Below are 13,914 nucleotides of genomic sequence, written 5' to 3'. Positions count from 1 at the left end.
TGAGTTAATTTCTTTTTGATTTTTGATTTGTTTGACATGGGGTGGTGGTTGGGACTCAAGTTTTTTCTGTTGTAGGGTTAGTACTACCTTACCTGGTTTTGGTTACAACATGCTGTTAAAACTATATTCCCTGATGAAACTTTGCAATGGACTGCAGTATAGTCTGAATAAAGGAGCTGAGCAGAGTGGAAGACTAGAGTTCTCCTTGGCTTTGTGTTTTGAGAGCTGTTCTGGGCCAGGCACTATCCTCTGGGCTTTACATCTGGGGTCCTCAGGTTACCCTTCCAGCCAGAGGGCTGGATGGTTTTATCCCCATTTCACTATTGGGCAAAGTTGCAGTGGTTTAAGTTGAATCTGTTTTGATATCTGGAAAAGGGTGACTGTTAAGAAGGAACAAGCATAAAGGTCAGTGCCTCGTAAAGTAAAATATCTCCTATGTGGCAGCAGATCATGAGATAATTCTTGGAGTTTCGTTTTCTTTTTTTCCAGAGTTATGTCATTGTTCTTCTTTTTATCTTTCCTGAAGGATGTGCTCTTCTCTGACCTGTTTGGAAATTTGTTAGTAATAGGCAGTGTGTACCCTTTGTAGATGCTGCGTTTTTGTGAAGCACAGAGCACAGATTCCTGTAATCACAGGACTCTACAGCTTGTGGGACTTTTGTGTTGTGTAGCAGGAAGCATTTAGAAAAAAAAAATATTGGGAAACCCTGTCCTCAAGTGGAATTTAAGAAATCTGGTTATAAAAGCTCTTGGTAAAAGAATGCAGAGAAATATAGAAGATCCTTAACTGTTTCTTCAAATGTTTTCTGGACAAATAGAGCATTGGAGCTATTTTAATTCATACTTTTGACTTAAGCTTACTGCCACTTTTTATCATTTGAAGTTGCCCTGTAGGCCACTGTTGTTTGGTTCTCCTTTTTGGGAGTGAATTATTCCAGAAAAATGCTCTCTGTTCTTTTTCTTAACCCATATAATGATGTATAGAATATGAGCCCTGTGACCTAACAACTATCTTACAGAGTTGTGGAGATAGCTAAACAAATCATAATTAATTAAGGGAAAAGCTACTTTAAGAATATTTGAATCAATAGGTATTACAGACATGAATTACCACCTGGGAAAGAACTGGACTACGTTAAATTCTTTAACAATAAAATCTGCTTAGTATAAAATAAGTTGTTCTGTGATTTAGAGGAAATTTTATTATGTACTACTTCAAAATCATTGTGAACATTATTGTACTATTAGATGTTACACTTAACAAATGAGCTGAACATTGCTATGTCCCACTTTCTGAAATCAGCTTTCATGTTGATGTTAGGCTTATTTGTGTATAGCAAGTAGCATAGTTGCTTGTGTTGTAGGCCTGGCTATTCCCCATTTCTTTATTGTATAAACATTTACTTTTAAAACAACCTATTCCCCAAGTTCTTTATTTTGGGAGGAAGAAGTCTTAAAAACAGTTACTGACGGTCTATGGACTCTTTTTTCAAGAAGGTTATACACTTGGGTTTACCTTTTTAAAAATTCTCTTGTATCATTTAAATGATGTGCCGCCGCATCTCTTTTAGTTTCTTTCTTTTTTTTCTCTCTTTTAGTTTCAACTCACATTCTCAATGTCAATTAAATCATTTGGTTAGGAAGGAAAGCTCAGCAATGTTTCAGGAGTATTGGCATGCTTTCATAAAATTCATGTATCTATCCAAGCGTAGATTAACTGAGTACTCTCCTTTTTAAACTTAGATTATTTTACCGAGAGACAAGCATTAATAGTCTCCTTTTTCTCACGGGTACACACATTAATTTTTTCTTTATGAGCATTCTTTTTTGTTTTCTGTTTTGAGCTCATTAGAAAGAGACCCCATTAGCAGGGGGTGGTCAAGAGAGTATCAAGGCTGTGCTGGTGGTGGGGCAATGGATGGATATGGTCAGGTGTGGTCACTGTTTCCCTCCTCTGGCTTTCACTTTGCCTTGTCTTAGTTTTTGCTTTACTTGACTTTTAAAAAAGTGGCTGATAGAGGTTTTTAACCTTTGCAGGCTATTTGGCTCACTGTTTCTCAGTTCATACTTTAAGAACTATAATTGGCATTTTGTTAGTTAAAATCCAAGGTGATAGTATTTTTATGGAATATGTAATCATCGGCTTGACTGCCACAGACTGTGTGTTCTTGCTAAGTTACTTGAGTTGTGTTTGACTCTGTGCGACCCTATGGACTCTAGTTGCCAGGCTCTTCTGTCCCAGGGATTCTCCAGCCATGAATACTGAAGTGGGTTGCTATGCTCTCCTCCAGGGTATCTTCCCGACCCAGAGATCAAATCTGTGTCTCTTATGTCTCCTGCATTGGCAGGCAGGTTCTTTACCACTACTGCCACCTGGGAAGCCCTGGTGCAAAGACCCACAGACCCGGTGACTTAAACCATGGAAATTCATTTCTCGCAGTTCTGGAGATAAGGTTACCAGTATGGTCGGGGTCTGAAGAGGATGCTCTTCTTATTTGCCGCCTTCTTGCTATGTTACTGCATGGCAGAGAAGGAGAGCTCTGATGTCTCTCCCTTTTCTTCTAAGGGCACCAATCCATAGTGAGGGCCCTACCCTCATGACCTCATCTAAACCCGACCAGCTCCCAGGGTCACCATCTGTAAATGCCATCACATTGAGGATTCCCGCTTCAGCACAGGAACTGGGGAGGATGCAGCTCAATCTTCAGCAGACTTGGTCATGAATTTCAGACTGTGCTATGTGGAGTCCCAAGGGTACCACTGTGGAGACGCAGGGGTGTGGGAGTGACCTGCTGCGGCTCATGCTTCCCTCTCTTTTAACCAGAACGGTTGTGTGTTTAATGTGTTAAGATATCATTTGAGGGAAGAATTTTGCAAGAAGAAAAATGACCTGAGAATGTTTAACTGACTGCAGTGCTTTGGCTTCGGTTTCCTCTCTCACATCACAGAGCCGGGGTGCTCTTCTTCCTGACGACCAACCAGTGTTTCAGCAGTGTGTCAGCCGTGGAGCTCCTGGTGGTGGAGAAGAAGCTCTTCATGTGAGTAGCTCTCTGTTTTAGGAAGGCGGCTGCTGGTCAGACAGGTCAAATCCAGAACCGAGCCGTGGCTTGGGTCCTGGGGGTTACCAGTGTTGATTGGGAAAGAGCAGCCGGAGTCTGGGGGGAAACCATGAGCATGTGGGGCCTGATACAAAAGGGAGAGAGGAATTTCAAGATGAGGGCTCTGTCCATAAATCTACAGAGAAATCTTGCTGCAGAGAAAGCAAGCAATAAGAGACTGAAGAGGATCTTTTGTTTTTAGCAAATAAGAAGTTGTGATGACTGTCACAAGAAAAGTTTGAGGGACTTGGTAGAGAGAAGGTAGTGTGTTGAACAGTATATTCAAGGTGAGGAGGTAAAGGTGACCAAGAATACAGACCGTCTTCAGTGGGAGGGGGAATGAAGGAGCCAGAGAGCAGCCTTAAAAAATGTAAGCTGTTTTGTTTCTTCTGTTTTTCATAGAGATTTGCGTATTTACATGTTGAGGAAAGGAATCATTAGAGAGAGAAACAATGAAGATCTTGGTGGAATAGTTAGAAATTATAGGAGGAAGATCTCAGGAAAAGGAGGGATCTAGAATCTAAGAGGGGTGAAAAGAGAATTTGATCACTGACAGGTTGGCAGGCACTGTGGTTGGCAGGCATGATTATGGAGAGAAGTGCCATTTTCTTTTTTTATCAAGAGAGTGGAAGAAGTAAAAGAGATGAGTGACTCAAAGCTGCATTTGAGGCTTAGAGAACAGCAACAGCACCTTCTTCATAGTTAGAAGCAGGGAGAAAGGAACCACTGAAATGAGCTCCTGACAGGCCAGCCTTCGAAGAGAGCCAGTGTCCGGAGAAAGGGAGGTGATGCAGGACCTGTTCCCCCAGAGTGGGTGTTCAGAGGCAAACTGGCCAGCATTTGGAGGGAGTTCTGCAATGACAAGAGGGGTCAGTGCACAGAGCCTTCGGAGGTGATATCCGAGGGGAGACGCACACGTGAGACGTGCCTGATGCTGACCGGGGAGAAGGGTTGTGGGCTAACCTCGAAGATGGGGACGCGGTAGTTATTAGACCTCTGGTAGCAGTGGAAATCTGTATGAAAGTGAAAGTCGCTCAGTTGTGTCTGACTCTTAGCGACCCCGTGGACTCTACAGCCCATGGAATTCTCCAGGCCAGGAAACTGGAGTGGGTAGCCTTTCCCTTCTCCAGGGGATCTTCCCAACCCAGGAATTGAACCCGGTCTCCTACATTGCAGGAGGATTCTTTACCAATCTCATCTGTATAGCAGGGAGGACATCTGTATAGCAAATGGTTTAATCTCCTGGTCTTAAACTAACGTAGGATGTATGATGTGAATTTTTGTTTCTAGACATGAATATATCAGTGGATACTATAGAGTGTCATCTTACTTCTTTGGAAAACTGTTATCTGATTTACTCCCCATGAGGATGTTACCAAGTATTATATTTACGTGTATAGTATACTTCCTGATAGGTAAGCAATAAGACAAAAGATGGGTGTCTTTAGTCTTGGATGGGAGGGGACTTTCTGTAAGCATGCTTTGGTTCTCAAAACTATAAATCAAGTCCTGAGATTCGGAAGCATATGTTCATTATGCACACTCTGAAATAATTGTTCTCCGAGGAGATTTTTGTCAAGGCTTTCTCCAAAATAACTTTTAAAACTGTTTATATAAAAAAAATTTATAAAATTATATATATAGACATACTGTGTGTTATATATAAACATGTAAATAATTCCTAAAACTACTTTACACTATGTAGGAGGAGCTGGAGCTGGGATATTTATTACTTATCTATTTATGTTTTTATTTTTGTGTATGAATATATAAAGATAATGAAGATAGTGACTTCTGGGGCTTACTGGTAATAAAATATTTATTTGATAGATATAGAAAGATTGATTTGTGCATTTTGTTTAGCCTATACCCCAGACTCATTGTATCAGAATTCTCTTTTATTTCTCACATACTCAGATGCCCACACACACAGACATACACACACTCCAGAAATACTTCTTTTTTGACAAGGCACTACTGATTGAGTTTAAACTTCCATTTTACAAATAAGAGGGTGTGTCATCAAGAATCAGGAATAGAACCTAGATTCTTAAATTCCTATCTGGTGTTCTTATGGCTCTTCTGAAGTCTTCAGATTCTTGTTTGACCCATAGTATTAGCCCATTTTAGTTTATAAAGCAGTTTTATGAAACTTATTTAACCCCATCCTCAATCCCAGAGTTATAGGGTGATTTGTCTTGTGGATTATGGACCCACTCCTCCAGATTTAAAACCACTGAGTGGTCATATAATCCTGACCTTACCAGTTATCTGCACTAATGCTTTTATAGCAAAGAGTGAGTAATGTGATGTTTAGGTAAAATGAATGTGCTCTTGGCAAGTTTCCTTCTTAGAAGAGAAAGCAGTAGAATTCTGGATAGTTGTCTACAGCTCTCCATCTCAGACACTCAGAAATTGTTAATAATTACAATAAAGAAGCAAGAGCACTACATGGAAAAGTGCTTATACAAGTCAGCATAAAGAAGAAAACTGCATATAACTTTGTACGGTTATATTGGGTGGTTAGATAAAGGATGAATTTTTTCACTGTGATAGTAGTTTCTCGAAGTATTACAATGTTTTTTGCATAATAAACGATCTCTGATACACAGTGTTGGATTAACCCACTCTTTGTTCCCTAAGGACTGAAACCAAAGGTGGAGGCCTTCTTCATCATGATGTTTACCCTGATGATGGTGGCTTATTCAGCTAGTTCGATGGCATTGGCTATAGCAGCAGGTCAGAGTGTGGTATCCATAGCAACTCTGCTCATGACCATCTCTTTTGTGTTTATGATGGTAAGTACAAACTGTGCTTCCCTGAGGCATTATCATTGCCCCTTATTCCTCCCCCCAAACTTGCCTATCCTGTAAGATCTGCTTGAGGATTCTGTACATTGGGCTCTTTGCTTCAAGGACGCTGTGTATTGAAATATAGCTTATATTATTAGAGAATGTATCAGGTTTTTCTTGATCTCACCCAGCTAGTTTTGCTACTGTTCTAATACAGTTATTAAAACATTAGTCAATGTAATGTTACTGATGGGCTTTAAAAAGAGGCCTCTTGGTGACATACCATGAAAGCTCAATAAATTGGAACTTTGAAAACCAGAAAAATTTTTATTTTTAGAATTAAAAAAAAAATGTTGAAATGACAGGTCCATTGTCTGACTTTCCTGCTGGTGGGAGAGAACTGCTGGCTTGTTTAAGTGGCAACTGAGATGGTTTGGTTGAATCTACTACTCTCTGAGGGAAAACCTAAGTCCCATGAAAATAAAGCAACATGTGCATGGGTCTGTCTTGGGCCCCTCCTATATTTTGAAAAGGAATGTTTTAAAAATACTAAAAAATTCCAGTACTAGGACCTCTCCTTTCTGGGTTCCTGACATTTCTTTATATCAATATATTTCTCTTTACCTTTTAAAATAGTTACTTAATCATAACCTTACATGGCCCTACATTTTGCACACACAATGATGAATCAGTAGGTGAAGGGAACCAGTTACTGCTTTCCCCAGTAAACATCAAATAAACAGAAATGTGTAGCCTCTTTACTTCATACACATGCCATTTCTGCTAGAGTAGCAGTACATGTCTTTAAAAGGTAGGTATTAGCACAAACTCTTGCCAAAGTTTAATTCTTCCATTACTGAGTTTGAAAACTACCAATCTAAACATTATTGAGAAAATGGTCAATGTTATGTATGTTTTCTCTAGTGTCATATAATAAATAAGGTGTTCTTCAAAATTAAAATGTTTTATTCGATATATTAGGTACTTTGATTTGTTGTTATTTAAGGATTTGTATTATATATAAAACTTCAGAAACTAGCCATAAGACCGTATTTTACTCAGATATTGTGTGTTATGCATTAAGCACTTGGTTAGGTGAAGTTTAAAGCTATGTGGTCACACCAGGAATATTGTCATTGTTATGTCCATCCCAGCATACCTTGTGCCAGGTAGGAAGTGTTTTATGAGAACATTTTCTCATGTAGCCATCTCTTGCTGGGGCAGTCATTTCTGGAATCTTCATTGTAATGCTCCTTTTTGCACCTTTAAATGAAGGAATTGACCATATTTTATGGTATGTACCAGTTCCAGTCTTTGGGTTATTTTAAGCATGTGAACTGAACCCAAAATTATTCCTAAAGTCATACAGAGATAGAATGTAAACCCTTGTAAATAACAAATATTACTGTGTTACAGAAATCAGGGCACGAGGTGCTCAGGTTACGTTTGGGTGTGTTTATTGGTGGGAATATATAGTTGGTTGTATCATTGCAAATCAGTACCATCACCTTCCATTGTGTGCAGTTACAGAGAAAGTAAAAGCCTCAACAATTAAAAATCTCCCAATTAAATAAAATGTATATTATAAATATATTTAGATCCCTAAACAACCTCAGCTCCAGAGAGATATACACATACAAAGAGGATAGGGTAAGTCTTCAGAGTAGTGGAAAGAATTTTAAAGACGAATTGGCCTCAGCAGAAATATTCCCAAGACTGTCAGATACTTAAAGAGGCTGTTTGCTAGAATTCTTCATGAAATCATGGCCCCAGATCTGATTCTTGGTATTTGTTTTTTGTAGATATTTGCAGGGCTGTTGGTAAATCTCAAAACCGTTGTGTCTTGGTTGTCTTGGCTTCAGTACTTGAGCATTCCTCGATACGGCTATGCGGTATGTTCTCCCGTCTGTCACTGTGCTGGTTCATTGTCCCCATGCTGGAAACAACCAGGATAAAGCCTCTCTTGTCCTGATCATGAGCTATGCAAATTTTAGGACAATGAAGGAGAGTTTCCTATTAAGCCTTGGGTCAACTTGATAATCACCTGGGATTTCTCCAGTCACCTTGTTGTCTGAGGGAGCTGAAGGATCGGGAGATAACTCATAGTTAAGGACAAAGATTGACTAATTGATATAAAAAAATATAGTGTTTCAGTTCATCAAAGACATTAATGAGAAGATGAGGGCCTAGAATACATATTTTAAATTGAAAGGGAAATTAGAAGAAAAACCATATCATACTCACAGCTACTATTGACTTTAGAAAGCTAATCAACTCCAGAGAAAAATGTGCCTTAATATAGTAAAATTAATTTCTAACTCCTAAGAATTATAACTGATTTTGATGAGAACAAGAAAAATACAAAGCTTGTTACTATAAATTAACAATAATCATTGAGTATCACTATATCATTTTAATTACAGTACCCATAAAAATGGGGAGAGAAGAAGGAAAGAGCTATGGGATAATATAGCCAGAGATCTCTCTTCTTGGTTTTTGTATTAGAGCCAAAATTCCAAACCCTAGGCCTCTTGATTGCCGGGAAAACTAATTTTAGTTGCTTTGGTATGACAAAGACTGTGAATGTGAAAGTTTGTTTTTAGAGATAACAACAGAGGTTAAACTTAGTGGACATAATTGTAATAATTCTTTGGGAACCTTTTGAAATTTAAAACTATTTTCTTTATCCTGCTCCCACTTATGCTATAGGCTTTGCAGCATAATGAATTTTTGGGACAAAACTTCTGTCCAGGAGTCAATGTAACAGCAAACAATACCTGTGACTATGCAATGTAAGTTTGTGTGCAGTGTCATAATGGGTTTGCTTACTGTTGTGGTATGATACAGAAATACCACTGGGCTGAGGAGTCCTTTCACGGACACTGACTTCTCTGAGTCTGAATATTCTCATTTATAAAGTGAGTTATACATTAATGCATGTGAAAGTGCTCTACAACTCCAGGGTATTCTATTTAGGTCAAAATTGTATTTTACTTGGAGAACCATTTCTTATGTGTTACTTATTTGTTTGGGGTCTTTTGAAAGATCCTTTTGCAGTTTGGATTGTGGGTTGGATTTCTATTTTTCAGAACATTTGAGTTTGAACTGAGAGCTACTTTGGTATTTTTATTAAGGCTTAACAGTACTGGAACTGTATGGATTATATGGACCCATGAATTTAGGATTCCTATGAGCTCAACCCTCGGCCAGGGTGAAAGTGTTAGTCGCTCAGTCATTTCCGACTCTTTGCGATCCCATGGACTGTAGCCCGCCAGGTTTCTCTGTTCATGGAATTCTCTAGACAAGAATACTGGAGTGGGTAGCCATTCCCTTCTCCAGAGGATCTTTCTGACCCAGGGATCAAACCCAGGTTTCCTGCATTGCATGTGGATTCTTTACCATCTGAGCCACCAGGGAAGCCCATCCCATGGCTAGTAGGAAGAGCTAAAAGGGCATTAGGAGTAGGGAGGGAACATTTTCCTGCCTCAGTCTGGCTCTTGCCTCTTCCTAATATATCCAGGAGACAACATGAAATCAAAGTCTGCACAACCTTTTTTTTTTTGACTGACTTGGAATACTCCCTACTGAAGGATGTTTCCTCTAAAGAAAGGAACATATATTTCAGTAAGCTTGAGAAGGAAATCTCATTTTTTTTGGTATAATAAGCAAAACCAGATTTTAATAGAAATAAAGGTATTGTTTTAAAGTTAAGTAACACTTCCTTTTGATGATTGTTGTTTATGGTTTGATTTTGATATGTTAATTAATGAGAGAAAAGAGAATGCTGGTATCCTAAATCTCATGAATATTCAAGTGGGTTAGAAGTAATTCTTAATAATAGGACAAATTGCTATTTAGAAGTATTGCCAGAAAACCTCTGTGAAGAGAAGCTTTCCTTATCCTGCCTACTCCCTTTCTTTTGATCTGAATATAACATTTTTTTTTTCCAATCTGCTAAATTCCAAGAGTAGCAGAAAAATGGAATCAGGTAATAATTATGGTTGTGCCAGATATTTTTAATACCAGGTGCTTTTCTAACCAGGCCCACTCCATCCTATTCTGCTCTGTTCCAGCTCGCACTAAGGCATACCTGATAATTTGACCTGCTGGTAATGTCTTAGAGCCGAGCATCTATGATACTCATTCCAGTCTTGGTGTAAGAGCTGACAGAGTGCAACTCTGGTAGGAAGCCTCTATTCACCTATTCCCCTAGTTTTAGAACTCTCAGCCTGTGGTTTTTCTTTTTTTTTTTTTTTTGGTATGGCTGATTTGTGAGTAATGAGCCCTATAAACAGCTTTGGTCATCTTTGTAACTGCCTTCAGTATCATCTGCTAAAGCTGAGAGTTTCCCCCATCAGGCGTAAGTGAAAAATTACTTGACAAATGTTTCTGTCCTTTGAAGAGAGGCAGCATCATAGACTTGGAAACCAACCTATTTGGGGAGACTAGCAACTTGATTCAAAGTGTGAATCTGTGAAGTTGACCAAATTTCTTAAACTTTAGTCTCCTCATCTTTTAAATTTGGATTGTTTTAGGGATTAACTAAACTGTTATATGGGAGCTTCCCAGGTGGTACACTGGTAAAGAATTCGCCTGCCAATGCAGGAGATACAAGAGATGTGAGTTTTATCCTTGGGTCGGGAAGATCCCCTGGAGAAAGAAATGGCAGCCCACTCCAGTATTCTTTCCTGGGAAGTCCCATGGATAGAGAAGCCTGGGGGGCTACAGTCCATGGCGTTGCAAAGAGCCAGACATGACTTAGCAACTAAACACATACACACACAAACTATTATGTGCAGGTTGCTTCATAGTATCTAACAGAATTATAAGCACTCAATGACTGTTTTCTGTGTATTTTAATGATGCATATGACTGACCTATGAACCCCTGTTATATCGCAATAAAATAGAATGATAAAGCTAAAACCACGTACACACATACACACACACACACTCACACCACAAAACCCCTCTAAAACTGTTTTCTATTATAAATGAAGGGATGGTTATTTAAGACTTAGTAACCTGTAGGTTTCTTTAAGGAACAGTGAATATATTGAGTAAAATTTGACAGATGCTAAAAATGAAGTCATATTCTTTTTCTGTTGAATTTCAGATGTACTGGCGAAGAATTCCTGACAAACCAGGGCATAGATATCTCGCCTTGGGGCCTATGGAAGAATCACGTAGCCTTGGCATGCATGATTATTGTTTTCCTTACAATTGCCTACCTGAAGTTGTTATTCCTTAAAAAATTTTCTTAAATTCCTCTTTAATTTCAATGACTTACCCCCCATTAAAAAGGGACATCTTGATTTTCATATCCAGTGAAGTTTTTTTGGTTGTTTTCATCTTTTTATTTATTTATTTACATTTTGCCCTTGTGTTTTATTATGTTTGGTTGTCTTCTTTTCACTTGCCTCATACTGTTGTTCAGCAAGAATTATTTTCAACAGAAACATTTATAGAAATCACAATGAACTAAATTATACTTGAAAGAACCCACGTCATAAACTAGTGATATTATGTACTACATATTAGTTCATCTTGTCAGACAGTAACCATAGGAAAGAAATATAATTTAATTTACTGACCTGAAAAAGAAATGAGTTCTAGAAACTTGTGTTAAGTTACTAATATATCTGGTATTGGTATCCTTCCCTTTAAAATGAATAGGCAGGCTAGTGGCCCTCCAGTTTCAATATTATATAAACCTATGTTCTCCATTCTTTTATAAATAATAAATAACAAATACATTGATGCTGTCGTAGAAGTATGAAATCCAAACCATGCTGGAAAAACATGGTGTCATATATGGATAAAAAAGCCTTTATAATAGAAAGCACTTTAATAAGCTTTTTAAAGTTATTAGAATTTACTGAGGTTTCCCTCTAGTGGAATTAAGTATCTCAAGAGTCTTAGCTGGGTTTTGTACCCCAGGTGTAGAGGGCCAGGATTCTGGCAACTTACCCTTCTTGAGTAGTTCAGTAGTCTGTAATCTTGGTGTGCATCATAATCTCTTGAGGAATTTTGCTCCAACATAGATTTCAGGGTCCTATGAGCCCTACTGGATTGTAATCGCCAGGATTACCTGTGTAAAGAACTGTCCCCGGCAGGATTTGGTAATTCCCATGATCTTTCCCAGCTCTAAAAATTTTAGACTTATGATAGAAGAACTGTTGTAACTGGCTCTATACAGGTTTTTTACCTTCCTACATATACACCTCATATATTTACACAGCTTCTCTTTATTCTAACATTTACCAATAGTAGGGGAGTGTTTTTAAACATTTTTTATAGGGAGAGGTACTATCCAGTGAATTATAAAAGGAACACACCTGTACAGCCATTAATCCATATCAAGAAATAGAACATTATCAGTGCACAGAAGCCCACCTTGGGCTTCTCTCCCAAGACTACTACTCCTTTCTCTCTGGATTATTTTTGAAATGACACTTGTGCACTCCTGTCTGTTGCTACTATCCGAATATCACTACAGCTCAGTTTTGTGTTTCTGTGTGTATAAATATATCCTTAATTAAGCCCCCTACTTCTTTAATATAAGCTATCCATTTTGTAATTATTTTAGTTTTATAGAAAAGTTGCAAAAATCATACAAAAAGTTCCTGTATATCCTTTGCCCAGCTTCCTTTAATGTTAACATTTTGTGTACCATGATACATGTCAAAACTAAGAAATTGACATTGATACATTACTGTTAAACTACACACTTTATTCAGATTTCACTACGTTTCCATTAATTGTTCTAGGATGCAGTTCAGGATATTCTGTTTAATTTATTCCCTTTGTAAAAGTAAATACTTTTCAGTGTTACAGGGAGTAAGTGAAGCCGAGGAAACAGTGTGTAGACCTGCTATGACCGGTCATCTTGGAATATCAGTTCGTGTCAGTGGGTGCCCTGCCATGTTGTTGCAACATCAATCCAGGGACATAGCATTATAGTTTCATCTTTGAACTTTAAGGAATTTTTTTCTTGTTTTATGACATTGGATTAATACATCATCTTGCAATACATCATCACACCCCCTTTTTACCTGATTATTGTGTGACTATAGGACCACCAACAAAGATTCGTCTAGTCAAAGCTATGGTTTTTTCAGTAGTTGTGTATGGATGTGAGTTGAACTATAAAGAAAACTGAGTGCCAAAGAATTGATGCTTTTGAACTGGTGTTGGAGAAGACTGTTGAGAGTCCCTTGGAGTACAAGGAAATCCAACCAGTCAGTCCTAAAGAAAATCAGTCCTGAATATTCATTGGAAGGACTGATGCTGAAGCTGAAGCTCCAATACTTTGGTCACCTGAGCGAAGAACTGATTCATTAGAAAAGACCCTGATTGGGAAAGATTGAAGTTGGGAGGAGAAGGGGATGACAGAGGTTGAGATGGTTGGATGGCATCACTGACACCATGGATATGAGTTTGAGCAAGCTCTGGGAGTTGGTGATGGACAGGGAAGCCTGGCGTGCTGTAGTCCATGGGGTCTCAAAGAGTTGGACACAACTGAGTGAATGAATGAACTGATAGGGTTAGTGAGTTTTTTCCTCTTCTTAGTATAGTTCTTTCTTTTTACATAACCCTGGCTTACTCACAGTTCTCTGTATATACTCTTCCTTACACAGGAAGAAACATATGACACAGTTCTCTGTGTACAGACAGAAATACATACTTATACTTTATAAACAAAAGAGATAGTAAAGCCAAAATATTAATACCTACTTCTAAAAGTAGTAAGAATTTAAATATATCTTGTCCTACTTACCCTCCCTTTGTATTACGATTATCTTTTTTCTTTTTTAAATTATTATGGTAAGAAACACATAAAATTTACCGTCTTAACCATTTTTAAGTTGAGCAACATTTTAAAAAGTATAGGACCTCCCTGGTAGACCAGTGGGTAAGAATCCACCTTCCAATGAAGGGGACGTGGGTTCAACCCCTTGTCAGGGAACTAAGATCCCACAAATCCGCAAGCTGCACACCATTAAAATCCCTCAGGCTGCAACT

The 13,914-nt window shown here is 38.3% G+C and overlaps 1 protein-coding gene across 5 annotated transcripts in view; it reads left to right on the top strand.

Annotated features, from left to right (window-relative positions):
* Positions 1 to 11,210, top strand: part of ABCG2 (ATP binding cassette subfamily G member 2 (JR blood group)) — a 132,428-nt gene extending 121,218 nt beyond the window's left edge. For all 5 annotated transcript variants that reach the window (XM_020868971.2, XM_070452121.1, XM_020868973.2 and 2 more), the window contains exons 11-16: positions 2,949 to 3,038; positions 4,389 to 4,513; positions 5,742 to 5,896; positions 7,693 to 7,782; positions 8,600 to 8,682; positions 11,006 to 11,210. In XM_020868971.2, the coding sequence (XP_020724630.2) occupies positions 2,949 to 3,038; positions 4,389 to 4,513; positions 5,742 to 5,896; positions 7,693 to 7,782; positions 8,600 to 8,682; positions 11,006 to 11,153 (691 nt within the window). In that variant the 3' untranslated portion in view covers positions 11,154 to 11,210. The remainder of the gene's footprint in view (positions 1 to 2,948; positions 3,039 to 4,388; positions 4,514 to 5,741; positions 5,897 to 7,692; positions 7,783 to 8,599; positions 8,683 to 11,005) is intronic.
* The last annotated feature ends 2,704 nt before the right edge of the window (positions 11,211 to 13,914 follow it).

The sequence above is a fragment of the Odocoileus virginianus genome, chromosome 21, assembly GCF_023699985.2.
Source record: "Odocoileus virginianus isolate 20LAN1187 ecotype Illinois chromosome 21, Ovbor_1.2, whole genome shotgun sequence".
Lineage (NCBI taxonomy): Eukaryota > Metazoa > Chordata > Mammalia > Artiodactyla > Cervidae > Odocoileus > Odocoileus virginianus.
The sequence above is the reverse complement of the archived record's forward strand: the minus strand, read 5'-3'. Positions and strand labels throughout refer to the sequence as shown.